This window comes from Hippopotamus amphibius, chromosome 8, assembly GCF_030028045.1.
Source record: "Hippopotamus amphibius kiboko isolate mHipAmp2 chromosome 8, mHipAmp2.hap2, whole genome shotgun sequence".
Taxonomy (NCBI): Eukaryota; Metazoa; Chordata; class Mammalia; order Artiodactyla; family Hippopotamidae; genus Hippopotamus; species Hippopotamus amphibius.
In genome coordinates this window covers 35,066,466-35,092,560 of record NC_080193.1, presented here as the reverse complement: position 1 = coordinate 35,092,560, position 26,095 = coordinate 35,066,466, and the positions used below count along the sequence as shown (strand labels likewise).

At 43.1% G+C, this 26,095-nt stretch overlaps 1 protein-coding gene across 1 annotated transcript in view; it reads right to left on the bottom strand.

Moving 5' to 3' along the window:
* Positions 1-26,095, bottom strand: part of CFAP221 (cilia and flagella associated protein 221) — a 79,997-nt gene that overhangs the window by 30,576 nt on the left and 23,326 nt on the right. The window contains exons 7-12 of the mRNA XM_057746146.1: positions 11,194-11,297; positions 6,085-6,244; positions 4,608-4,728; positions 4,413-4,524; positions 4,098-4,206; positions 1,458-1,545 (exon numbers count right to left, since the gene is read on the bottom strand). Coding sequence (XP_057602129.1) covers positions 1,458-1,545; positions 4,098-4,206; positions 4,413-4,524; positions 4,608-4,728; positions 6,085-6,244; positions 11,194-11,297 — 694 coding nt within the window. The remainder of the gene's footprint in view (positions 1-1,457; positions 1,546-4,097; positions 4,207-4,412; positions 4,525-4,607; positions 4,729-6,084; positions 6,245-11,193; positions 11,298-26,095) is intronic.

Below are 26,095 nucleotides of genomic sequence, written 5' to 3'. Positions count from 1 at the left end.
CCGAAACTAACATGATATTGTAAATCTATTGTACTTCAATTTAAAATAAAAAGAAAGGAAATAAGAGCCTTCTATGCTTGTCATCAGCGTGGTGAGCTTCTAGCTCTGATTTGCACACAGCAGGAGGTTGAGTTTGAGACTGTGGACCATAGGTTCAAAATACAGGTTTTGGGACCTCACTGGTATCCACTTTCCAATGCAGCGGACACAGGTTTGATCCCTGGTTGGGGAACTAAGATCCCACATGCTGCAGGGCGACTAAGCCTGTGCGCCACAACTAATGAGCCTGAGCACCTCAACTAGAGAGCCGATGTGCCACAACTAGAGAGAAGCCCATTCACTGCAACTAGAGAAGTCTGCGTGCTGCGACGAAGAGCCGGAGTGCTGCAACTAAGACCTGAGTCAGCCAAATTAAAGAAAAAAAATACAGGTTTCATGGGGAGAGATCCAGACCTCCACCACAAATAAAAGTCAAGTAAAATAGAGGCAGTTGAAAGAAGGGATTGGCGGGGCTTCTCTGGCAGCACAGTGGCTAAGACTCTGCCTGCCAAAGCAGGGGACACGGGTTCCAGCCCTTGTGCAGGAAGATCCCACATGCTGTGAAGCAACTAAGCCCATACGACACAACTACTGAGACTGCGCTCTAGAGCCCGAGAGCCACAACTATTGAGCACACACGCCGCAACTACTGAGGCCCATGCACCTAGAGAAGCCACCGCAATGAAGAACAGCCCCCGCTCTCCGCAACTAGAGAAAGCCCGCGCAGCAACGAAGACCCAATGCAGCCAATAAATAAAAATAAAATAAATTTTTTAAAAAAGAAGGGATTGGCAAATGCATTGTTAATCAGAAGAAAGAGGAAGGAGACTCCTTGTATCTTTATTTAGACCTTACTTACTTATGATGAACATTTCAGAATTTAACATTGCTGACCGTCTCCCTTGAGCGAGAAAGTCGCCGCCCTGAGGGTCTGTGCCTTCGGGCTCTGGAGCCCACTCGCTTCGCCCCCTCCCCCTCACTTTTGCTGGGCTCCGGCCTCCAGCTGTGGGTGGGACCTGGCTCTGGCTTGGCTCCTGGCCACCGTCTCGGGGTCTCTCTCCCCTCCGTGCTCTGCAGCTCATGCCCAGCACTCCAGCCGCACTGGAGCCATTCCCTGCCTCTAAGCTGGATGCCTTTTTCCTCTTTATTACTTCTCAGACTTATACCATGTCTTCTAGAAAGCTTTCCAGTTAGCTGAGCCCTCTCTTCCCTGGCCTCTGAAGCCCCACACTACGTAGCAGAGGTCCCCGGTGACAGTTACCGGCAGCCATGCTTTACGGTTAACGGTGGGCTTGTCATCAGCCTCCCTTTCCAACTTCACTGTGCATTTTTTCCCCTCCTGATGTGGCATCTTGCATGCAGCAGGAATTCACAATATTTACTGAAACAAATGATATCAAATTAGCAGTAATTCTGACCTTGTATTTGTTGTTTACTCTCTGCCGCTCCTCAGTAAGGTCTTTTTTAAATTTTAAGGACAGGTGATCTTTACCGAGGTGTACCTGCCTGGGGAGAAAAAAACCAGCTTCCAGAACCCATCAGAATACCATCATCGATTTCAGGATCGAGCGTCTTGGCTCTACTGCACAGCTGCACATAAGAGGGAGGACACGCCGTAGGAGAGAGAAGCTGCAGAGACCCCAGCAACACAACTAGGGAGAATAATGTGTTCCAGAAGACGAAGCTCACCTTTTAGTGACAGGTGCTGGAATATTTATGAATAAAACTCCCTGGATGCTCAACCTCATTAGCCATTAGGGAAACGCAAATAAACCCACAGCCATGGACCACTGCACACCCGCTTGGATGTTATGACAGCTGAGGCACGACAATAATAACGCAGGACAATAACAGGAATTGCTAAGGATGCGGCGAAACTGGAACCTTCCTACACTGCGGATGGGGATGTAAAATGCTGCAGCCACGCAAAACACAGCTTGGATGTTTCCAGAAAGTTAAACATAGAATTAACGCATGACCCAGCAATTCCTCTCCTACATATACACCCAAGAGCCCTGGAAAGATAAGTCCACACAAAAACTTGTATGTAAATGTTCGTAGCGTCATAATTATTTAAAATAGCCAAAAAGTGGAAACCACCCAAGTGTCCATCAACTGATGAATGAATAAACACAATGTAGTATGTCTATAACATAAACTCTTATTCAGCCATAAAAATGAACGAAGCACTGATAGATGCTGTGACGTGGATGAACTCTGAAAATATGTTCAGTGAAAGAAGCCAGTTACAAAGGGGTCGGTATTATATGATTGCATTCATATGATATGCACAGAAGAGGCAACACCACAGAGACAGAAAGTGGACTGGTGGTCGCCAGGGGCTAGGGAAAGAGGAGGATGGGACGTGACTGCTCCATGCTTACAAGGTTCCTCTCTGGAGGGATGCAAATGTTTTGGAAATAAGTAGTGATGGTTGCACAACACTGTGAACATACTAAGAACTTCGGGTTGTATACTTTAAAATGGTTAAAATGGTTCATGTTATGTGACATGAATTTTATCACACTTGAAAACTCTGGTGTGTAATGTACCAATCATGGAGTCCGACACGTGTTCAAAGGATGCAGTAGCTGTGATTTTAAAAGTCCTGGAGAACTGTTTTAGATTAAAGGAGACTAAAGAGAAATGAAAACTAAATACAAATTGTATGATTTTAATTGGACCTTGGATTCCCCTCTCCAAAAACCAAAAAATCCTTGGTGTAAGAGTCATTATTGGGACAACCGGGTAAATCTGTGTATAGGCTGATTATTTGATGTTGCATCAATGTTAAACTTCTTGGGATTGATTATGGTGATGCTGGAGAATGTCCTTGATCCTAGGAACTATGTGCTAAAGCCTTTAGGGCCGAGGCTTCACAGTACCTGTACCTGCAACTTACTTTTAGATGGCTCAGGGAGATAAAAGGTGTGTGTGCGCGTGTGCATTTGTGCTCGTGCGCGTAGCGTAATGTTAACAACTGACGACCCTACATCGGTGTGTGTGTGTCTTACTGGCAGGTTTAAAATCTTTCAACAAAAAAGTAGGGAGAAAATATTAAGTGAACAATACATAATCAAAACTGAATTTATGATGTGATTTCAAGTCTGTTATAAAGAAGCACAGGAATAAGGAAAAATACCAGGGTTAATGTGGTCACTGCATTATGGTGATTTTTTTTTTTCCTTTCCTACACTTAAAAAAATATTTTCAAGTTTTCTGCAATGACAATTTGTCCACTGTTTTTTTTTTTTTTTTTTTTTTTTAACAACAGGGAAAGAGTATTTTTTTAAATGCGCCTGGGTAACCTGGCATAGTTCCCATTCAACTGAGGCCAGACCCTGTGTATAGACTCACACAGGATTCCGAGCATTCACGGAAGGGAGTGTTTCTCACGAGGGGGCTGGAGGGTGGGAACACTTGGGGTGGCCCCAGAGCTCAGGGTGAGTTCTCTGTCTGGGAGGCGGGGAGGCAGGGGTGTGGCTGAGGTGGTCTCTCAACGGCCCCTCCCAGGAGTCTCTTTTTGAATTCAGTTTAAGCGTTAAAGTTACTTCAGGTGAAGTTGTACATGTAGATATGTCTGGTGTGATCTGGTAAACATTTGTAAAATGGGTCCCATTTTTGTTTGCAGAAGCACGAAGCAGAACTCCCGCAATCTGAGTTTGAAAACCTCCACTGGGAGCCTCCCCAACCCCAGCCTGCACTGCTGGGCTCCCCAGGTGGTCCCTGGGGCACACAGATCAGGGCACAGGGGCTTCAGGCTGGGGCATGAGGTGATGGGGCAAGACTTAGGTGCCTGAGTCACCCAGGTCTGCCCTGGAGCGAGGGGGTGCTCTCTGGTTCTGCTACTGGTCACGCTTATGAAAGAGCATGATTTGGTCACATTGATTTATTCCTAATAGGAACTTCACTCTGAAACAGGAGGTCCGTTAAAGGGGAGAGAATAATCAAATATTTCAAAGGGCATAAAAAGTTACTACATTTCATTGTGTCTCATGGATAAAAAAACCGTTACCAAAAACACTGTCACTTGATGCAAATAATCGTGCAATATTTACCACTTGAGGTGATTTTCGAGCTCTTCATAACTGTCCTGTCTGATTTTCTGTTCAAAGAGTGCTTCCTTCATCTGTCTTGTTTTTGAAACCTCAGTGCCTTGATCCAAAACTGAGGGCGGAAGCAAACAATGATTATATCAGTAATCAAATCAGAATCATTGGCCCGAGAGGAGACACATTTCTAAGGGCAAAGCACAACAAGGACACAGGGTCTAACTGAGTTTTGTTGCTGTTGCCTATGAATAGTAGATGTGACAAGCAAAAAATTCCTTCAGATTCCACCAGGGGCTGATTCACGGAGGATCAACTGCATACCTTCTCTTAATTCTTTAATCTTCAATTTCCCTGGTTCTTGGTTCAGAACAGTTGCCACAGCAAATGGATTCGATAAATCTACTGGAAATCTCAAGTTCTGATATTCGATTTCCTGAGAACAAATCAGGAGGGAAAAGTCATTATTTGGCTTCTCTGTCGTTCCTTCCATCGTGGTTCGCAGGACGCCCACTTTACCTTAATCTTGGGAGGCTTTGGCTTTGCTGGCAATTGGTGAAAATGTACGTGTGTCATTGACTTTTCTGGAGGAACAACTACTTTCATAGAAAGAGTATTTACTCTTTCAAATTCTTCTAATCTAGAGTTGAAAACAGATATTAAATTAGTGTATAATCCAACAATTCAAGGCTCCTAATTTTAGTTCTTTCTGATTATACCATGACTTACAGTCCATTAAATACTATATTGAAACTAAAAATCAATCTGGGTGCTAAAACAGTGGTTTGCTAAAATAAACACCAGGTCAGGATACCAGAGCATAATCATATATAAACAGTCTGCCAGGGGCTGTTTTCCTTACATTCTCAAAGAACATAACAAGCAGAAAACAGGATATGCTGAAAAATGCTCTCAGGGTCCAGCATGATCATTTCTAGGTTGTTGGTTTTCCATAGCTAAATTTATTTATCACACACAAAAAAACTTTTACACTGATTTATGTTCCTAGTAAAACAATAATTCTGCCCACTATTTGTAGCAAGATCTTACAAAAAAAAAGTGATTCAGGCTAATGTCTGAGGCCTTTTCTGTAAATAAAAACTGCTTTGAACATAGGTGGGTATAGACAGGGCTGCACTACCCTTGAAAGCATCTTCTCAAGCATGTGTTTGGTGGGATGACACGTGTCCATAATGGTACAGAGATAAGATGGGAAACTGCTACCATTCACGTGTTCTGACACTCCACGTGCACTGGCTGAGTGCCTTCTGATCCAGCTCCACCACACTACACAGGCGACAGGCCTACAATCCCAAATTTAACGTGGCCTGTGTGAGAGTCCTGAAAGGTAAGGGCATCGGAGAACCTGTCCACAACGACTGACTCTTTGTGAGGGCTAGGGAGGAGTGAGCTGTGGCCCGGCGTCCACATCTCAACAGAGCTCTGACACCACCTTTGTAGTAAATATTTGCGAAAAAACCCCAAATTTCTGAGGCTGTTAAAAACCAGTCTCCTTAAGAAGTCTAATTGCTAGTGTTGATGTTGGAAATGAAGGGAAATGAGAGCGAGAAACTGAAGAGTTACATGGAATGGGCAGTGCCAAATTCAGGACGTCCATGAGTGCCTCACGTACACAACTCTGAAACAAAAAAAGCAGCCTGTGACACCTTCAGGGAACACTGCAGCGGGGTCACTTTTCTCCTTCCTGATGGAATGTCTGTTCTAGCACTACCTGCAGCCTGGGGAGACAGGCAGGTCTTGAGACGTAGTCCTTGAAAACATCAAAGAGTGTTCTAAAACAGATATTAAACTCTAGTTGGGAAACCAAAACACCACAGTTTTAAAAATTAATAGAGAATTGATATAAAACAGTATATTAGGCACAGGCATATTAAGTACGTTTTTAATGGCATTCTCCTACAAGAAAAAAACACAGAAGAAAGGAAGACTTGGGGTTTTGAAAAAGTTTAAATAATAAACAGAAACCTCCCCGTACTTTAAAGCCACGTTGGGGTAGCACGTTCCAGTGAAGACACAATCGTACGGTTGAGAGTTGAACTGTGAAATCCACAGCTGCATTTTTATCTGTGCGATCCCATACTGAAAGGGGGTAAATTTCACTGTCACATCCATCTTCCCGTTTGCTGGAATTATTCCTGGGAGGAAAGACATGAGAAAACGTGATGCTTTCTCTTCCTGCCAAGTACAGGCAAAGAGGCTGACACACACACAAACACATTCTTCCCATGCGAAGCACCAGTATTTCTATTATCTTTGTATATAGTCTTTCCATTAAATACATGTGAATCAACTTCTGCATGTTTACATTGATCTTATTTACCAACTGCTACCTTAATCCTTTACAATAATAACTCGATCGTGTCAGTTATATAAATATATACCTATCAATCAGCATTACGGAGTCGGAAGTGAATTCCCAGAACCATAATCTTTAAGCAGTTCCCAGATGTCAATGTTCACGCTGGAAGCCACAAGGAAAAGCAAAGAACACATGTAAAAATTTTGTGTCCAAATAATTCAGTTCTCTATATTTTTGTGTAATTTGATTCTCTCCTTTCAAATCTTCAGGATGGATGACTATTCTCTCCCAAGTCAAATATCACACAATGTTTATTTCTCTTTTGTATCTCTGGTGCCAACAGGGCTTGGAACCCAGTAAGTGTTCAACAAACATGGAAATGAAAATAAAAGGCAGGGAGGGAGGGAGGGTCAATAAACTAGGTGTGAGGAGGGCGAACATTTCTGACCTCCACTGAAGGCTCTCTGCTTTTGCTTTCTAGGTGGTTCCCTCTGCCCCGGTGCATCTGGTCTTTCCACGGTCCCTGCAGAGGCCTTGTACACCCCTCATAAACGCCTGGCATCCACCCTTCCCACCCATGGCCTCTCCGAATCTTGGCCCACCCTCTGCCTCGCTCTCTGTGCAAACCCCATGGCCCTTTCATTCAGCCACCCAAGCATTTTCTGAGCACCTACTAGGTGCCAGACACTGTTTTAGGCACTTGAGATTCAACAATAAACAAAGCAAAGTCCCAGAGCTCACAGAGTTTACATTCTAGTCTGGAGAGCAGGCAAAAAGAAATAAACGAATGAACATAAACTCTCAAGTCATAAATACAGAGCAGGCCACGGGGAGACAAGTGAAGCACGAGGAGCTATCTGAGCGACGGTGAACATCGGGCCTCAGGTGAGGAGATGATACTCCAATCCCCAGACGCTGGGCTGCTGCACGCCAGGGCCTTAGCACTTGCTGTTCCCCAGCCTGGAAAGCCCTTCTGCCAGATCTTCCTTCAGCTGCTGATTCCCATCCTCTGAAACCACCTCTCTGCTGTCTGCCTCCCCTAAGTCTCACAAAAGCAGGTGCCTGATCATTACTGTGTTCCCAGCTTAATAAATAAAACTTCAAAGCCTATGTCACCCTATGTGTTACAGGAAATGCCTCCTGACACTCCACCCAAGGAGCCTCCACCCCCCGACAGTCCGTCACCCTGCAGTCCTTGGGTACCACCCCCGCTGTCACCCTGCAATGTCTACCAGTCTCCCAAGTAGACTGCAAGCCCCTAAGGCAGACACCAGGCCCCAGAGCTGTTTTATCTTCCCAGATCCCAAGTTGCGGTGCTTCAGAAAACTACAGAAAACCCTAAAGACTCCACCAAAAAAACCTGTTAGAATTAATTTTTAAAAGTCAGTAAAGTTGCAGGATACAAAATCAATATAGAAAAATCAGTTGTGTTTCTATACAACAACAACAAATCACCAGAAAGTGAAATTAAAAAAAAAATACCATTTACAAAAGCAACAAAAAGAATAAACTACCTAGGAATAATTTTTTTCCACTTTTATTGAGAAATAATTGACATGCATCTCTGTCTAATTTTAAGGTATACAGCATGATGATTTGATTTAAGTATTTGTGAAATGATTATCACAGTAGGTTTAATTAACATCCATCATCTCAAAAAGACACAATAAAAAAGAAAAGAAAAAAATTCTTCTTGTGATGAAAAATTTAACCAAGGAGATGAAATACATGTATATTGAAAACTATAAGACATTAATGGAAGAAATTAAAGAAGACACAAATAAATGGAAAGATATTCCATGTTCCTGGGTTGGAAGAAATAATATTGTTAAAATTTTCATACTACTCAAAAAGATATACAAATTCAGTGCAACCCTATTATACTTGTAATGGTATTGTATTTTTCATAGAAAAAGAACAAAGAATCCTAAAATTTGTATGGAATCACAAAAGACTCAGAATAGCTAAAACAATCTTGAGATAGAACACAGCTAAGGCATCATGCTTTGTGATTTCAAATTCTATCACAAAGTTATAGTAATCAAAATAGTATGATATTGACCTAAAAATAGACAGATCAACGGAAAAGAACACAGAGCCGAGGAATAAACCCATGCATATGGTCTATTAATTGGCAACAAAGGATCCCAGAATATACAAAGGGAAAAGGACAGTCTCTTCAATAAATAGTGTTGGGAAAACTGAACAGCCACATGCAAGAGAACAAAACTGAACCCCTATCTTATACCACATACAAAAGTGAATTCCGGAGGGGGATTACTTAGGAGTTTGGGATTGACATGTACACACTACTGTATATAAAATAGATAACCAGCAAGGACCTCCTGTACAGCACAGGGAACTCCACTCAATAGTCTGTAATAACCTATAAGGGAAAAGAATCTAAAAAAGAATATATATATGTATATACCTATATATAAACACACACACAACTGAATCACTTTGCTGTACACCTAAAACTAACACATTGTAAATCAACTATATTTTACTAAAATTTTTAAAAATGATTTTGAAGTGGATTAAAGACTTGAATGTAAGACCTGACCATAAAAATCCTAGAAGAAAACACAGAAAAAAGCTCCTCAACATTGGTCTTCACAATGATTTTGGGGATTGGATACCAAAAGCAAAAAAAATGAAGGCAAAAATAAACAAGTGAGACTACATCAAATTCAAAAGCTTCTGCACAGCAAAAGAAACCATCAACAAAATGAAAAGCAATCTATGGAATGTAAGGAAATATTTGCAAACCACATATCCAAGAAGGCATTAATACCCAAGATATACGAGGATCTCATACAACTCAATAGCAACAAAAACCAAATAACCCAATTTCTTTTTTTTTTTTTATAAATTTATTTATTTATTTTATTGGCTGTGTTGGGTCTTTTTTGCTGTGTGCAGGCTTTCTTTTAGTTGCGGTGAGTGGGGGCTACTCTTTGTTGGGGTGAGCGGGCTCCTCATTGCCGTGGCTTCTCTTGCTGTGGAGCACGGGCTCTAGGCACGTGGGCTTCAGTAGTTGCAGCACATGGGCTCAATAGCTGTGGCACACGGGCTTAGTTGCTCTGTGGCATGTGGGATCTTCTAGGAGCAGGGATCGAACCCGTGTCCCCTGCATTGGCAGGCGGATTCTTAATCACTGCGCCACCTAGGAAGCCCTTAAATAACCCAATTTCTTAAATGAGCAAAGGACCTGAACAGACATTTTTCCAAGGAAGATATACAAATGGCCAACAGGTACATGTTCAACATTACTACTCATCAGGGAAATGCAAATAAAAAACATAATGAGATATCACCTCACACCTGTTAGAATGGCTATTATCAAAAAGAAGAGACAACAAATCCTGATGAGGATGTGGAGAAAAGGGAATCCTTGTGCACTGTTGGAAATACAAACTGGTACAGCCACTATGGGAAACAATATGGAAGTTCCTCAAAATGTTAAAAAAAATAAAATTACCATATGATCCAGCAATCCCACATCTGGGTATGCAAAGGAAATGAAATCTTTATTTTGAAGAGATAGCTATGCTCCCATGTTCATTGTAGCATTATTCACAATATCCAAGGTAAGGAAACAATCTGTGTCCATCAACAGATGAATGGATAAAGAAGATGTGGTATATATATACAGTGGAATATTACTCAGCCTTAAAAAAGGAAACCCTGCCATTTATGACAATATGTATGAACCTGGAGGGCATGATGCTAAGTAAAATAAGCCAGATGGAGACAAATACTGCACCGAATCACTTATATGCAAATCTAAAGGAATAAAAGTCCAATTCTTAGAAAAAGACAGTAGAAAAGTGATTACCAGGGGCTGAGAGGTGGGGAAAAAAGGAGAGGATGGTAAAAGGGTAGAGGCTGCCAACTGTAGGATGAATAAAGTCTGAGGACCTAACGTAAAACATGGTGACTACAGTTGATAACACTGTATTGTATAATTGAAATTTGCTAAGAGAGCAGACCTTAAATGTTTCACCAAAAAAAAAACAACTAACTATGTGATGGATATATAATTAACTCAGTGAGGGAATCCTTTCACAACGTGTACATATGTCAAATCATCACGTTGTACACTTTACAAAGCTAATAATTTTATGTCAACTATATCTCAATAAATATGAGAAAAATACAAAATAAAAACAAAACGATATTAGCATTCACAGCAGACCACAGTGGGCAGATATTTAAATCTGAAACCAGAATGTCAAGAGACAGAAAGTGGGAAGCAGAAATCAATTTATGTGGAGATTTTTCTCAGAGGCCCTGAGCATCTTTGGGATCTATTATCTTATTTTATCTATTATCTTATGTGCAGAGACAGATGGCCCATGCTACCCGTGGACAAATTCCTTACACCTTTCACTGAGGTTCTGAAGGCTTGGGAAGAAATAATATTCCCATTTTATTTGAACTTGAATTAAAGGTGACTATGAAACCAAGGATGTACCAAGAGTCAAAACTAGAATTAGAATGGATTAACTTCTGATTTCAAGTTTTGACTCAGGGAGAAATTTACCTGGACATTACTATAAATTATCTACATGATACAAATTATCCCAAAGTATCTTTACTCCCAAGTTTCTGGTTTCAATTTATATTATGTCAGATATGTAGTCTGTTACTCTTACATGTTTAAAAATAACATATTCAAATGTGGCTTATTCTCCTTCATAACATGAGACCTACTTTTCAGATCATCTTTGATCTGAGAACTCTCAGGAAATTGGCAGTTTGAGAATTGATTCTCCTTACCTGATGTTGGTTCAATAGTAAAGGCTTGATGAGACTGAACCAAAGCAACATGAAACTCGAAATCCACAGGGCAACTGCATTGCAAAGGAATCACATAGCTTTTGCTGCAAAAAAAAAAAAAAAAAAGAAAAAGAAAAAAGAAGAAAAATGGAAAATATTATTTTTCTTTATAACTAGTTCTTTTGGTATCAAGCAAAAGAGACTCAGGTTATGTAATAAACCACCACAACCATGAGGACAGTCACATTCATATACACTAATTCCCAGGTGACAGTGAGCCAATAGTAAACCACTCTAACCCTTTCAGGTGGTAATATGATTTCCCCACTGACAGCAGAGGAAACCAAGGCACAGAGGGGGTTACTGTCCTGCCTAAGGGGACATGGCTGGTTAGAGGCAGAACAAAGATTCAATGCAGGTCAACTGTCCCGCAGATACCTCTGAGTCGGCACCTCTCTAGTCGGGCAGCTTTATCCTGTGGAAGCTCAGTCCCAGGGAAAGTGCGTCTCTCCCACACGACAGCCCCAGGGAGCCTGGGGAGGCTGAAGAAGCAGGTGTCACAGGCAGCCTGGGAAGCCCTGGCCTCTACAGGGCCTGGAACTGGCCCGTGTTGAAGAAACCATACGGGGGGTATGTTGACAGAAATATGCTAGAGACTATTTGGTTCGAGGCCCCAAACCAGCAGGCGACATGGAGAGACATGCTCCCACGGGGCAGGGCTTCTCTTCTTAGAGAGCCCTGAGCTTCTCCTGATGGCCTCTCCTTCTATCGGGACAAGCCCGGGTCGGCCAGAGTCTGCGGGATGAGTTTGCGGGAGAAGCAGGGCTCTCTAGCCGTCACATGGCATCCCACGTGGGGCTGGGGCAAGTTACCTATGCCCCTTCCAGCAGCAACTCTTTCAGTGGCTCAGTCATGCCTTCACCCCTGCCTTTCCTTGTGCCTCCTCCCCTCTCCTCGGGGCTGCGTGTGCCCTTCTCCATGCCCATCATGCTCTCCAGCCGGGTCGCTGGTCCCCACCTCTCAACCTTTCCGATGAGGAGCTCCGTGCCAGCTGCTCCTCCCCATTGCGGCCCAGCTCATCCTCCTGCGAGAGCAAGATCGTAATGGGTTTGAGCAGAGGTGCCAGGCCAGCTCTTGTGCTGTGTTCTGGGAGGTACCCCTCTCAACCCAGTCTGTCTATGGGCTTTTCCCATCACGACCCGCTTCCCCACAGGCCTGTCTGCCTGGGAGGCTCTAAGTCCTATAAAGGCAGAGCCAAGCTGACTTGCTTCTCCAGCACAACCTCAGCCAAACCCCAGAGGCCTGCACAGACCAGCTCAATGAATATTTATTGGAGCAAAGTGAAATAACCCTTTTCTAGGAATAATTTTGGGGTTACAGGATAGTTCAAACATGGTTTGGAAAATAACGCCAAGAGGAATTTTATTTGGCTTTAAATTAATTATCTTTTAAACATTTCTGAAATATTCCAAATATAAAGAAAAATATAGAATATAATAAAATAAAGATCCCTTTATCCACTACCAAGCTCTATCAAATCTTCTGCTTTGGGTAAATCAATGTCATATTTTTATAAAAATAAAACACTGCAGAACAGCTGAAGCTCCCTGTCCCCACCTCCCTGGTTCTCTGCTCCTTTCTCTCTCCCCAGGGGTGACCCCTACCTGTATTCACCATCATCCCCGTGGGTTTTTTTAAAAATAAATTTATTTATTTATTTATTCATTCATTTATTTATTTATTTTATTGGCTGTGTTGGGTCTTTGTTGCTGTGTACAGGCTTTCTCTAGTTGCGGTGAGTGGGGGCTACTCTTCATTGTGGTGTGTGGGCTCTTCATTGCCGTGGCTTCTCGTTGTGGAGCACAGGCTCTAGGCGTGTGGGCTTCAGTAGTTGCAGCACATGGGCTCTACAGCTGTGGCGCACAGGCTCAGCTGCTCCGCGGCATGTGGGATCTTCCTGAAGCAGGGATCGAACCCGTGTCCCCTGCATTGGCAGGTGGATTCTTCACCACTGCACCACCTAGGAAGCCCCCCCATGGATTTTTATAATATCACCTCATACGTCTGTGAACTGAGCAGGACGCTATGGTCCTTGCCCCCCATCCCCCATTTCCTCAGCCTGCCTTTTGTCTGTGGGAAAACTTTAGCCAAAGAATAAGTTTAATCAGAGAAGTGAGAAAATGCAGAAACAAAAGAAAACAGTCAAAGGAGACCAAATGATAATTTAGTCATTAAGCATAGTCAAGGACCTTTAGTTCCTCCTCAAGAGCTATAGATAATATTCTGAGCCACGTCCTGTGAGCTGTCTTATAGATACTGAAACCCCCACCAGGTGGAAGAAGTTAACTACGTGATGACCATGCTGTAGCCATGACATAAGCTGCCACATTCCGAGAACTGGCCTCAAAGAACTGAAAACAAACCGATCCTGAAACTGAAGAGCAACTGTACCTAAAACAATCAAGATGATGCTGGTCAGACCACTGATGACCAATTTCAAGGTGACTGTCAGAGCTGACTGTGCTGTTTCTGCGTGTAGCCCCCTCCCTCAGCCTATAAAAGCTCCTGCCCCCTGATTGTCAGTGGGGGGAGTCGGCCTTTGGGCAGGCGTCCATCCCCCGCCCCGACCCCGGTTGCTGGCACCCAAAATAAAGCAAACTTCCTTTCCACCAACCTGGCCTCATCATTGGCTTTTGAGCAGCGAGCAGCTGGACCCCACCCTTGGTTACCTATGTACCTATAAAATGTATAAAATTTATTATTTGTTTTCAACAGCATGGTTCTAAAACGTGCGCGTTTTGTCTAACACTATGCTTTTGAGATTGATTTGTGAAGTTCTGTTCCTTCATTTTAACCAGCGATGACTATTCCATTGCATGACATCATCCTTATCTCTCTGCTCTCGTGCTGAGAGGCATTTAGGTGGTTGGCATCTTTTCACTACTGCAATGTGGTGGGGACAGTCCTGGTGGGGGACTCCTTATGCATCTGGACCAGAGCTGCTCTAGCTATAACTGAGAAATGGAATTACTGGTTAGCAGTAAAGTGAAACTATCAGCTTTACTAGATACGGCCAAAGCGCCCTCCAAAGCACTTGGAACAACTGATTCTTCCACAAGCAGCGACTGATTATCAACACAGCACCCTCAGACATTTTAAGTTCTTCTAACCTGATGGGGATGAAATGGTATCTCATTTTATTTTCATTTTCACTTCTTTGAAGTTGAGTTTCTACTCATGTGCACGCACTTGGGTTTCCTCTCCTATGAATTGCCTGTGCATATTCTTCGCCCATTTTTCTACTGGGTTGTTCCATTCTCTTATTAATTTGGAAATTCTAGATATTCATTTTGTCAACTACATCCATTGATGTAAATTCTAGAAGAGCCATTATGTAGAGTAATCACTTCAGCCAACAGTGAGATGAATACTTCATAGGTTTTGTTTTTTGTTTTTTTTTTAGGACTCATAGATTCTGTCCTAAATCAGGCTCTACTAGAAGTTCATCCATCTTAACACTCTGAAATGCTTTCTAATTCTGAAATACAGCGTATATAAAAGTCATTACATTTTCCAGGCAATTCAACCTAACAGACACTCAGGCCCCACTGAGCATCAGGTACTTTACAGCACTGGGTAGATAAAAGTAACATTACAAACTCATGCCTCTCAAGATGTAAGGAGCTCTGGGTAATACTCAACGTGAAGCATGAAACTGCCCAAACCTGGTCCCTGAAGATTAGGCCAGTGACTCCCAGGCTACCTGGGCTGTGTGGCCCTCCAGTCAGTACCCCCAGGGGTCTGCTCAGAGCGGCCCCAGCAGCTGCTGAGGGTTCACCTGCTAAAAGCTGAATGTTTGCATTTTCCTGAGCTAAAACAAACAAACAAAAACTGCTAGGGCTTTTTATATAAGCCCACTCCGCAGCTAATTTCAGAGCTCTGATAATTCCCATAGAAAAGGTGTCAGAGTATTTGTTTAATGATGATTACATGAAGCCAAGTTTCTGATGCATTAATCAGTTGGAAAAACAAACAGTTCCTTAAGGGCACAAAACTCCAAGTGCCTCGATTCAGAAAGAGACATTGCAGTGCAAGGAATGCAAATTCAGTGGAAGCACTGGCCTTTGCTTTCGCTGCTGCAGTTCCTATTACGGATGTCAAATCAGTGTGGCTGGCTTCCTTCATCACAAATCGAGGGCAGTCTAGGTTAACTTGGGTCAAGAGCAATTTTGGCAAATATGAAGTTCAGTTGTTTTAGAAGTTTTCCATATGTGAAGAAACAGAATCCTGTGAAATTCTGGGGGGAACTTAAAAATTCTCAACTGAATTCCCATTGCTAAACACAATTAAAACAGTTCTGCAGTGAAGAAACGTGAATAAATATACATATCTTATGCCTATTACTCTTCAGATGCAAATAGGAGCCTGAATTAAGAGTTCTATAACTTATAAAAAGCAGCCAATTAAAATATTAAAGCAGACAGAAGTTAGTACTTTTGTAGGTAATGACAACTTTTATCCCTGCTACTTTATTATCTAAACATTTAATTGAATATGCTAAGGTTATGTATAAAAATTCATTAAGTACTTTAAAAGAATTATTCCTTATTTTTGATAAAATCCAACCTAAACCTTTTAAATACCAGACAAATTATGATCATGTACAAACTGTGCTTATTAGAAGAAAAGAGTATAAATTTGCCTCACAGAAAGTAAATATTATAAAATAACAATATAAGCTTACATTTCTTTCTCGTCCCTTCTCTAAATAAATGCTAGTAGAGGGCTGGACACTACATTAATTTCTAGTAAATTATATAACATTTGTTTTTACTTTCCTCTGATGTTATTTTTATCATGTACCCTAAAATCTAACATTGTGTTTGTCTCAGGAATAAACAAGGATTTCTTGAGAGAATGACTGATCTTGTGAACTTACTGTAGATAACATAAAATCAAATGTCTTCCCTAATTAAAATCTCACTGTTTAGAGAGTGGAATGAGTGAGCCATCTTGCCATAAACAGTGCTGGACTCCTTTGTGGAGAAGGAAGGTTAACTGATAATGTAACTGAGTAGGACCCAATGGGGGATTCCTGCAACAGACTCCCTTCGGCGTCCTCCGCCTGCCTCCTCTCTGTAGAGAAACTGTAGCCTCCCAGGCCTTTCCTGAATTCCAAAGAGTAAATTTAATCAGAGAAGTGAGAAAACGCAGAAAGAAAGGAAAACCGTCAAGCAAGACAAAATAATAATAGTTTAGCCATTAAACAAAGCTAAGGAGCTTTAGTTCCTCCTCAAGGGCTGCAGGTAATATTCTGAGCCACATACTTTGAGCTGTTCTGCAGACACTGAAATCCCCACCAGGTGGAAGACGTTAACTGCATGCTGCCCACGTAGACTCCAGACCCGTTGAAGCCAGAAGGTAGTCGATGCTGACTCCCGATGACCTCATCACCAACCCATCAGAAGACTGTCCGCCAGCTGATCACACACCCCACAACCCTCCTCCCTCACCCTGTCTTTAAAAAACTTTCCCTGAAAGCTTTCAAGGAGTTCAGGCCTTTTAAGCACCTCCTGCCAGGACTCCTTGCTTGACCCTGCAATAAACGCTGCACTTGCCTTTTCCATGACCTGGTGTCAGTAGACTGGCTTTGCTGCACATGGGCGAGCGCACCCAAGTTTGGTTTGGTAACAATAATAAGCAAGACAAATACTAACTTATTACAAGACGCTGGATTCAGACGGCACAATGAATTAATCATTAGCTATTACATGTGTACAAATTTGAGAGAAATATCATCAAGACAAAGGGAAGCCTTCCCACAGAGACATGTATAATTTAAACTATAATGTAGACTATAACATGTCAATTTAGCAGGACTTTTCCTTTGTCAACAACTCACTGACACAGGAATCATTTATAGATCAGAACATGTGGACAGCAATGATGTTTGTGTGACATCCATTCCCTCCCACATGTACAGAAGACTCATGAGAAAATCGAATCTGAGCAAGCTTTGGGACTACACATTGTGGCAGTTTAAAAACACATTTACTGGGGGGCTTCCCTGGTGGTGCAGTGTTAAGAATCCACCTGCCAATGCAGGGGACATGGGTTCGAGCCCTGGTCCAGGAAGATCCCTCATGTCTTGGAGCAACTAAGCCCATGTGCCACAACTACTGAAGCCCGCACGCCTAGAGCCCGTGTTCCGCAGCAAGAGAAGCCACCACAATGAGAAATGCATGCACCGCAGTGAAGAGTAGCCCCCATCTGCTACAACTAGAGAAAGCCTGTGCACAGCAACGAAGACCCAAAGCAGCCAAAAATAATAAATAAATAAATAAACAATAAAATAAATCTTTAAAACAAACAAACAAAAACAAAACAAACACATCTATTGGGACTTACATGGTGGTGCAGTGGGTAAGACGCCATGCTCCCAATGCAGGGGGCCTGGGTTCAATCCATGGTCAGGGAACTAGATCCCACGCAACTAAGAGCCTGCATGTGGCAACTAAGACCCAGTGTAGCCAAATAAATAAATAAATAAATAAATTAAAAAAAACAAACAACAACGAAAAAGTCTACATTTCTTCTACTGAGAGGTTTCCTTCCCCAAAATCTGGGCTTTCTGACCACGCAGCTATAAGAGCACAGTGGAAATGATGCAGTACTGCTTTCTAAAGGCCACGCCTGGGAAACTGGCATCTCCCGCTCCTCCTAGATATTCACCTTGTTGCCACGTTGGCAGGGAGCCCAAGCTGCCTGTGGAAAGACCCACATGGAGAGAACCGAGGCTCCCTGCCCTCTGCCCAGCTCAGCCCAGAAAGTGGTGTGAGTGGATCATCTCGGAAAGTGGATCTCTCAGCCCCTAGCTGAGCAGCCCCAGCTGACTCTGCACGAAGCAGAGCAGCCTTCTACATCTAGCTGTGTTCAAACTGTAGATCCAGGAGCAAAACAAACGACTGCTATTACTTTAAGCTACTACTTGTAGGGTGGTTTGCTACACAGCAGTATGGAAAAAACAAACCCAAACAGCAGTCTCTCTTCCTCACCTCATTTCTCCTTTAGCTAATGATTACCTTACCCCAGTTCTAGCTGGAATGTTAATTTGGCAATATTTATGTCTTTTTTCTTTTTTTTGGTAGTAGCCCTTCATATGTCCTGGTCACTGTGCTTGTGCCTCAGCTAATCCTCTTACCAACCCTGTGAGGTGAGTACTATACTATGCACATTTCATGGATAAATAAACTGACCTGTGGGGCCGTCCAAGGACACACAGTGAATAAGTGATGAGGTGGAAATTAAAGCCAGGACCCCAGAACCCTGAACTGCGATACTATATCCCTCTCCTCGGTTTCTAATAGCAACGAAGAGCTAACAACATCTCGTCGTTCGCATTGCCATCTTCTTCCTCATGCGCTTTCTCTTTAAAACTAATCCCTCTCAACCCAATCAAAAAATGGGCAGAAGACCTAAATAGGCATTTCTCCAAAGAAGACATACGGATGGCCAAGAAGCACATGAAAAGCTGTTCAACATCACTAGTTGTTAGAGAAATGCAAATCAAAACTCAAATGAGGTATCACCTCACACCAACTGGAATGGGCATCATCAGAAAACCTACAAACAGTAAATGCTGGAGAGGGTGTGGAGAAAAAGGAACGCTCTTACATTGCTAGTGGGAATGTAAGTTGGTACAGTCACTATGGAAAATAGTATGGAGGTTCCTTAAAAAACTAAAAATAGAACTACCATATGACCCAGCAATCCCACTGCTGGGCATATACCCAGAGAACACCATAATTCAAAAAGACACATGCACTCCATTGTTCATTGCAGCACTATTTACAATAGCCAGGACATGGAAGCAACCTAAATGTCCATCAACAGATGAATGGATAAAGAAGATGTACATACATACAATGGAATATTACTCAGCTGTAAAAAGCAATGAAACTGGGCATTTGTAGAGACATGGATGGACCTAGAGACTGTCATACAGAGTAAAGTGAGTCAGAAAGAGAAAAACAAATATAATATATTAACACATATATGCAGAATATAGAAAAATGGTACAAATCAACTGGTTTGCAAGGCAGAAATAGAGACATAGATGTAGAGAACAAACATGGACACCAAAGGGGAAAGCAGGGAGGGTTGGGGGGGGAATGAATTGGGAGACTGGGATACCAAATTGTACACTCTAAATATATGCAGTTTATTGTAAAAAATAAACAAATAAAAAGTTAAAAAAAAAAAAACCCAATCCCTCTGTGTTTTATTTGTTGAGCTTTTTGAAAGGCATGCCCTTTAATTAGACCATCAGCAACAAAGGCTTATAAAGTCCCAAGACCTTTTCTCAAATGTTACCAATCTCCCCTCAAGTCCTGGCATGCAGGTAGAGAGAAAGGGGGAAATCTGGGGACTGGCCAGTTATTTTCCTTTAAGCTTGAGATGTAAATTGCTGGGTTCAGAATGTGACCAATAAAAACAGAAAGAAATCAGACATAATCATTAGTTGCCAGATAAGCCAGACCCCCAAACCCCCAAACAAATGCGCCACAATTTAAAAAAAACACAGAGTGGAGAGTAAATTATGTTTCACGTTTCAAAGTATGCCCTTTTAAATTGAAAAGAACCCTGAGTTGACAAAAAAGACACATAAATAGTGAAATTGAATGTACTAAGCTCCAATAATTTGAACCTTTAAAGTAAAATTTTTATTATCTAGAAAGCTTACTAAAAGTGAGCATCAAAATAAGATTTAGGTGCTGAAACTGAAAACTGGACTTGGAATATAAAAACTACAGTTATAGTTTTTCCCAGAAGTTACATATGAAAAAATATATGAGCCAAAATGGGTGTGAGGGACTAGGGATAGAAAGGCAAGGAGAATAAGCAATGAAATTAAGTTCCTAGATGACATTTGAGTCCTCCCCCCCGCCCCCCCCAAACTTGGAAATAAAAATCTTACATTTTGAAAGTGAAGAAAAAAACCCCCAAAACAAAAAAACCTCAAAGTACGCCCTTTTATCTTAGATGATGTATGTTCTTGTGAACTTTCATAGGCTGCTTATCTTATTTCCAAAGACACAATTAATCTCACTGGGACTGGGGCCTCAAACCAGAAGCATAGTGGACCCGTGATCCTTAATGCTACAGTCAGATAAAGACAAACACAAATTTACATAAAGAAATGGTCAAGCAACAGGCATCTAACTACTTTCCTCACCCTCACAGAATTAAACACCGCCCTCATTTTAGACTGGGCTTAGACCCATATTAGAGGCAAAGGCAGATAAAGAATCAAAGAGTCAGGGAGGTTTGATGTTTTTTCTCTTGCTGGCCTGGCCTTCAAGCTCCTTGCTTGCCTTTACTTCAATTCCTTCCCCAACCCTACTTAGTTCTCCCTACTGGTAAAACCTCACCCTCACCCTCACCCAGTAGTTTAGGAAAAGGTGGAGTTCTGCTGAAAACACTGGGGAACAACCAGAATTAAATGAGGTTCCCTCTGCATACTTGGTGAAGGAAGTTTAGGTATATCTCTGGGGGTTGGAAGGGAACTGAATTCCAGAAGAGTTAGAGGTAACCAGATGACACGTTGCCTGTCATCTGCAGAGACAGTGTGTACCTTATTCATATTTGTTAAATACCATTTTAGGGACTTCCCTGGTGGTCCAGTGGTAAAGAATCTTCCTTCCAATGCAGGGCACGCAGGTTCGATCCCTGGTCAAGGAACTAAGATCCCACATGCTGTGGGACAACTAAGCCGGTGCGCCACAACTACAGAGCCCATGTGCACCACATTAGAGAGAGAAACCCTGCGTGTCACAACTAGAGAGAAGCCAGTGCGCCACAACGAAAGATCCCACGTGCCACAACTAAGACCCGATGCAGCCCAAAATGAAATACATAAATAAATATTAAAAATAATAATAAATAAATACCTTTTAAAACTGTGGTAAAATGTACATAACATAAAATTTACCATTTCACCCATTTCTAAGGGTTTAGTGGAATTAGGTGCATTCACACTGCTGTGCAACCGTCACCACCATCCATCTCCAGAACTTTTATCATCTTGCAAAACTGAAACTCTGTCCCCATTAAACTATAACCAGCCCTCCCCCTCCCCCAGCCCCTGGCACCCACCCTTCTGCTTTCTGTCTCTAAACGTGATGACTCTGAGTACCTGCACTGAGTGGAATCACACGGTACAAAAGGCCTTTTAAAAATTAAAGGATAAAAAAAAAATTAAAGGATAACTTCACTTAAACATGAAAATAGTAATAGAAATAATACATTTTATAGAAAATAGCATCCACAAATCCAGGGCTGCTCATCTGAGTTAGGGCGGGGGGTGGGGGTAGCTGTGGCCGGAGACCAGGGGACAGGGAGACCAGAGGACAGGAGACCAGGGGACAGGGAGATCAGGGGACAGGAGACCAGGGGAGGGAGGCCTGGGGACAGGGAGATCAGGGGACAGGAGACCAGGGGAGAAGGAGACCTGGGGAAGGAGACCTGGGGAGAGGGAGGTCAGGGGACAGGAGACCAGGGAACAGGAGACCTGGGGACAGGGAGGTCAGGGGACAGGGGGACAGGGAGGTCAGGGGACAGGAGACCAGGGGACAGGCAGACCAGGGGACAGGAGACCAGGGGATAGGCAGACCAGGGGACAGGGAGATCAGGGGACAGGGAGACCTGGGGACAGGGAGGCCAGGGGACAGGGATATCAGGTGACAGGGAGACCTGGGGACAGGGAGACCTGGGGACAGAAAGACCAGGGGACAGGGAGGCCAGAGGACAGGGAGACCTGGGGACAGGGAGACCACGGGACAAAGAGACCTGAGGACAGGAAGAAAATCACATTAAAGGGAAAGGAAGCAGCTGAACTGTGATGGGGAGGGAGATGAAAATGCTCCCGCAGACCGATTTCATTTTCTGTTGAATGCATGGAAGCACAGCATTTACTGGGAGAAGAGAGGAGGGAACGCTCAGAACTACTGGCACCTCTTCCTCTTTCAGGAGCGAGGCGCTAGGAGGCACAGGCTGCCGCTGTCAGCCCACACTCCCGCAGAGCTGAACGGCCTGTGGTGCTGGCAGGGCACCGGTGCAGCTCACGGCCCCTGCCGCTCGCCACCAGCCATTATTAGGACAAAAAACTCACTTCGCAGTGGAATAAGAGATGAATTTTTAAAGCAAAGCAGTGCAAATTCAAATACTTTTGATTTTGAAATTGCAGTCTACACGAGTTCTGAGTGAGAAATTTGGGGCATATTTCAGAGAAAGGAACTATTTAAGAAAAAAGTTACAGTTCAGTTGACTGGTTGCTAGTTACTCAAAATATTTTGACGAGCATTAAATGATGACATTCTAGGGACTTCCCTGGCGGTCCAGTGCTTAGGACTTGGGGTTTTCACTGCCGGGGGCCCAGGTTTGATCCCTGGTCAGGGAACTAAGATCCCACACGCTGGGTGGCACAGCCAAAAAAAAAAAAAAATCCCATTCTAGAAACCATGTTACAAGCATCCACGTGTACGTGTGTGTGTGTGAGCCCAAGTGCACGCTTCTAGGTATCATAATCGTGCGACGCTGGGCATGGCAGAGCAGCAGCAGTGCCCAAGTGCAGCTGCTTGTACAGAGTCTGGTGTGAGGTCTGGCAGCTGTGGAAACCAAGCAAGAAGGGAGAGAGCCCAGAAAACACTTTTGACTTAGGGTGTCTCTCCAGGACCGAAAACCACCCACAACTTTTGCCTTTGCTTCTTCCAGGAGTGTGCTTTAGTATGTTTTTCTTGTTGTTGTTGTTTTGTTTTTAATTTTGGCCGTGTGGCCTGTGGGATCTTAGTTCCCTGACCAGGGATGGAACCTGCATTGGAAGCTCGGAGTCTTAATCACTGAACCGCAAGGGAAGTTCCCCAGGACTGTGCTTTGGGTAGACGCTGAAACTCCCTACATTACATACTAGAACTGGGAGCTGATCCATGAATACTTTTCATAACAATATTTTAAAGTTTCTTACTGCTTAGCCCATGATACTAGGTTGGTAGTCACATAAGCCACAAAACGTATATGCTGTTAAATTTAACAAATTATTCCAAGAATTTATACAAAGACTAGAAGACCCTAAATAAGAAAAATACTCCACCTTCCATCACTGCTCTGATACACACATTCCTAAGCTGGTCGGTCACCCATTGTGCTGCTCCAACCCTTAGTGCCACGCAAACAAACTGGGTGATTTTTCAAATCAAATTTGCACAAAATCTGGGAATTCCCTGGTGGTCCAGTGGTTAGGACTCCAAGCTTCCACTGCAGGGGGCCAGGGTTTGATCCCTGGTTGGGGAATTATTATTCCTGAAGCCTTGCAGCATGGCCAAAAAAAAAAAAAAAAAAAAGCACAAAATCTAAGGCAGAAAAGCAGAGTACAATATTACAATTTTTAAGCTAGGCTCTAATAAGGTCAATACTGCTTTCCCAAATTTCAGTTTTTCAGCTTTTCGATGGCTTTCTCCAGGAGTCAAAAGTCTTAGACATTTCGTGAGAAAAACAAACAAACAAAAAACTAATTTAGGTCTTCCATTGAAAGTTCCCTTTGTTGGAACCCTCCTGTACTCTTGGTGGGAATGTAAGTTGGTACAGTCACTATGGAAAATAGTATGGAGGTTCCTTAAAAAACTAAAAATAGAACTACCATATGACCCAGCAATCCCACTACTGGGCATATACCCTGAGAAAACAACCAAAAACATGAACCACAATGTTCATTGCAGCACTATTTATAATAGCCAGGACATGGAAGCAACCTAAATGCCCATCAACAGATGAATGGATAAAGAAGATGTGGCACATGTATACAATGGAATATTACTCAGCTGTAACGCAATTGAGTTATTTGCAGTCAAGTGGACGGACCTAGAGTCTGTCATACAGAGTGAAGTAAGCCAGAAAGAGAAAAACAAATACTGTATGCTAACACATACACATGGAGTCTAAAAAAATGGTACTGATGAACCCAGTGACAGGGCAGGAATAAAGATGCAGATGGACTTGAGGACATGGGTTGGGAGGGGGCGAAGGGGAAGCTGGGACAAAGTGAGAGAGTAGCATTGACATATATACACTACCAAATGTAAAATAGATAGCTAGTGGGAAGCTGCTGCATAACACAGGGAGATCAACTCGATGATGGGTGATGACTTAGAGAGCTGGGATAGGGAGGGTTGGGAGGAGTCACAGGAGGGAGGGGACATATGTTTAAATACAGCCGATTCACTTTGTTGTACAGCAGAAACTGGCACAACATTGTAAAGCAGTTATACTACAATAAAGAGCTTGAAAAAATATGTAAATGAGAAGTATACGAGGTTTTAATAAAAATTGGTTTAAATTGTTCATTACTATAAAAGTAACAATTAAAAAAAGAAGAAAGAGTTCCCTTTGTGGACTGTCTCAGCTTGGCAGCCACTTCTGCTAGATGGGAGGGGCAAGCACGTATGCCCTTTCAGTACACACATGGATCTCTATGGCTCAGGCGTTGGGTGGTTTTCTATGCTTGCTAAAATTCATGAAAAGAGACTGGGTCAAGATGAGGAACTAGACTGATACTAGGTCAGCAAAGGGATATTATATCAAAGCAATTTTAAATACAAAATATGGGGGAATTTTTCATAGAGCAAAAATTCAGTCTGTTGTTAGTGACAGTGATTGTTTTACCTGAACATCAATTTCAAAGCAATTTTGAAATAAAAGTTCATTATGGCGCCACACACCCCAGTAGGGGCTGAAGTAAAGAACAGGTGTGTCGATGAGCCCAAGTCACCCTTGTCAGAATGATTCCGTAAAATGCTGCTTCCGATCAGCTTTGAGTCTGGGACGCATAAAATGAGACTAGTATGAATAAGGAGCATATCTCCCTTGATGAGCTGAAAAATGTGAATTTATTCTCTTTGAGTAGATAGGGCTTCAAAAATCCTTCAGAAGAACAACTGTACAGTCTTCATTCTAAAGCAGTTACAGCTGATTCTCGGGGCCCTCAGGTAGAGGCTCTTCGTTGGCACGGTGTGGGCCAGGACTGGCTGTCGTCTGTGCTGGGGCCTTTCCCTCTCAGGGCTGGGTTAGGAATGCACACTCTCCTGGGGCCCAGACGCTTTCAACCCCCGGGGACAGAGAGAGAACCGGGTTTTACTCTGGCATCCTTTTCTGACCTTGGTTACTCCCTCACATTCTAAATGAGCCACGAGGTTCACTGCCTAAGGGAGAGCATCCTGTGGTAAATTCTTAAACTTATGATGCGAAAGTTCCAGAGACGAAAATACCCTGGCTTTGGGCTGGAGCAGCAGAGGACCCTTCCCGTGAGTGCAGTTAATGTGGCCCTTGGCCCACGGAGCACCCGCAGCCCTGAGAGGCTGCACCTGCTGTGAGAGCCTCGTGGCTGCCTCGCCCGTGGGACCAGGGCCAGAGCAGAAAGCGGGGCAGTGAAGGGACACCCAGGAGAGGACCCTGGGGACTTTCAGGTAAGCTTGTCTGCAGCGCTCCAACCAACTGGTCAATGGAGTCAGCTTGGTGCCAGGAGGGTTGGGTGATGCCACGTGGAGAGGACAATAGGTCATCTGACTGGATTTGCTCCAGATTGCAGCCCGTTATTCGGTATGAGAAAGGCACTGCCGGCGAAACTGCAGAGCACGATGATTTAGCCTGAATCTTTCTATAAGCACGGGAACGGAGAGATATAACATTTCAGTGCCTAACATACGCATGTTCTCATTTACTTGTGTGTATAGGACAGGTGGAATGGTACTGATCTACAATACTCTCTAAGATATGAAGTGATGGTTAGGTTTACCCAGTTATAAAGCACAGTTTCAACCTACAGAGGGGAAAGAGAGCTGAAAGGCCTCTG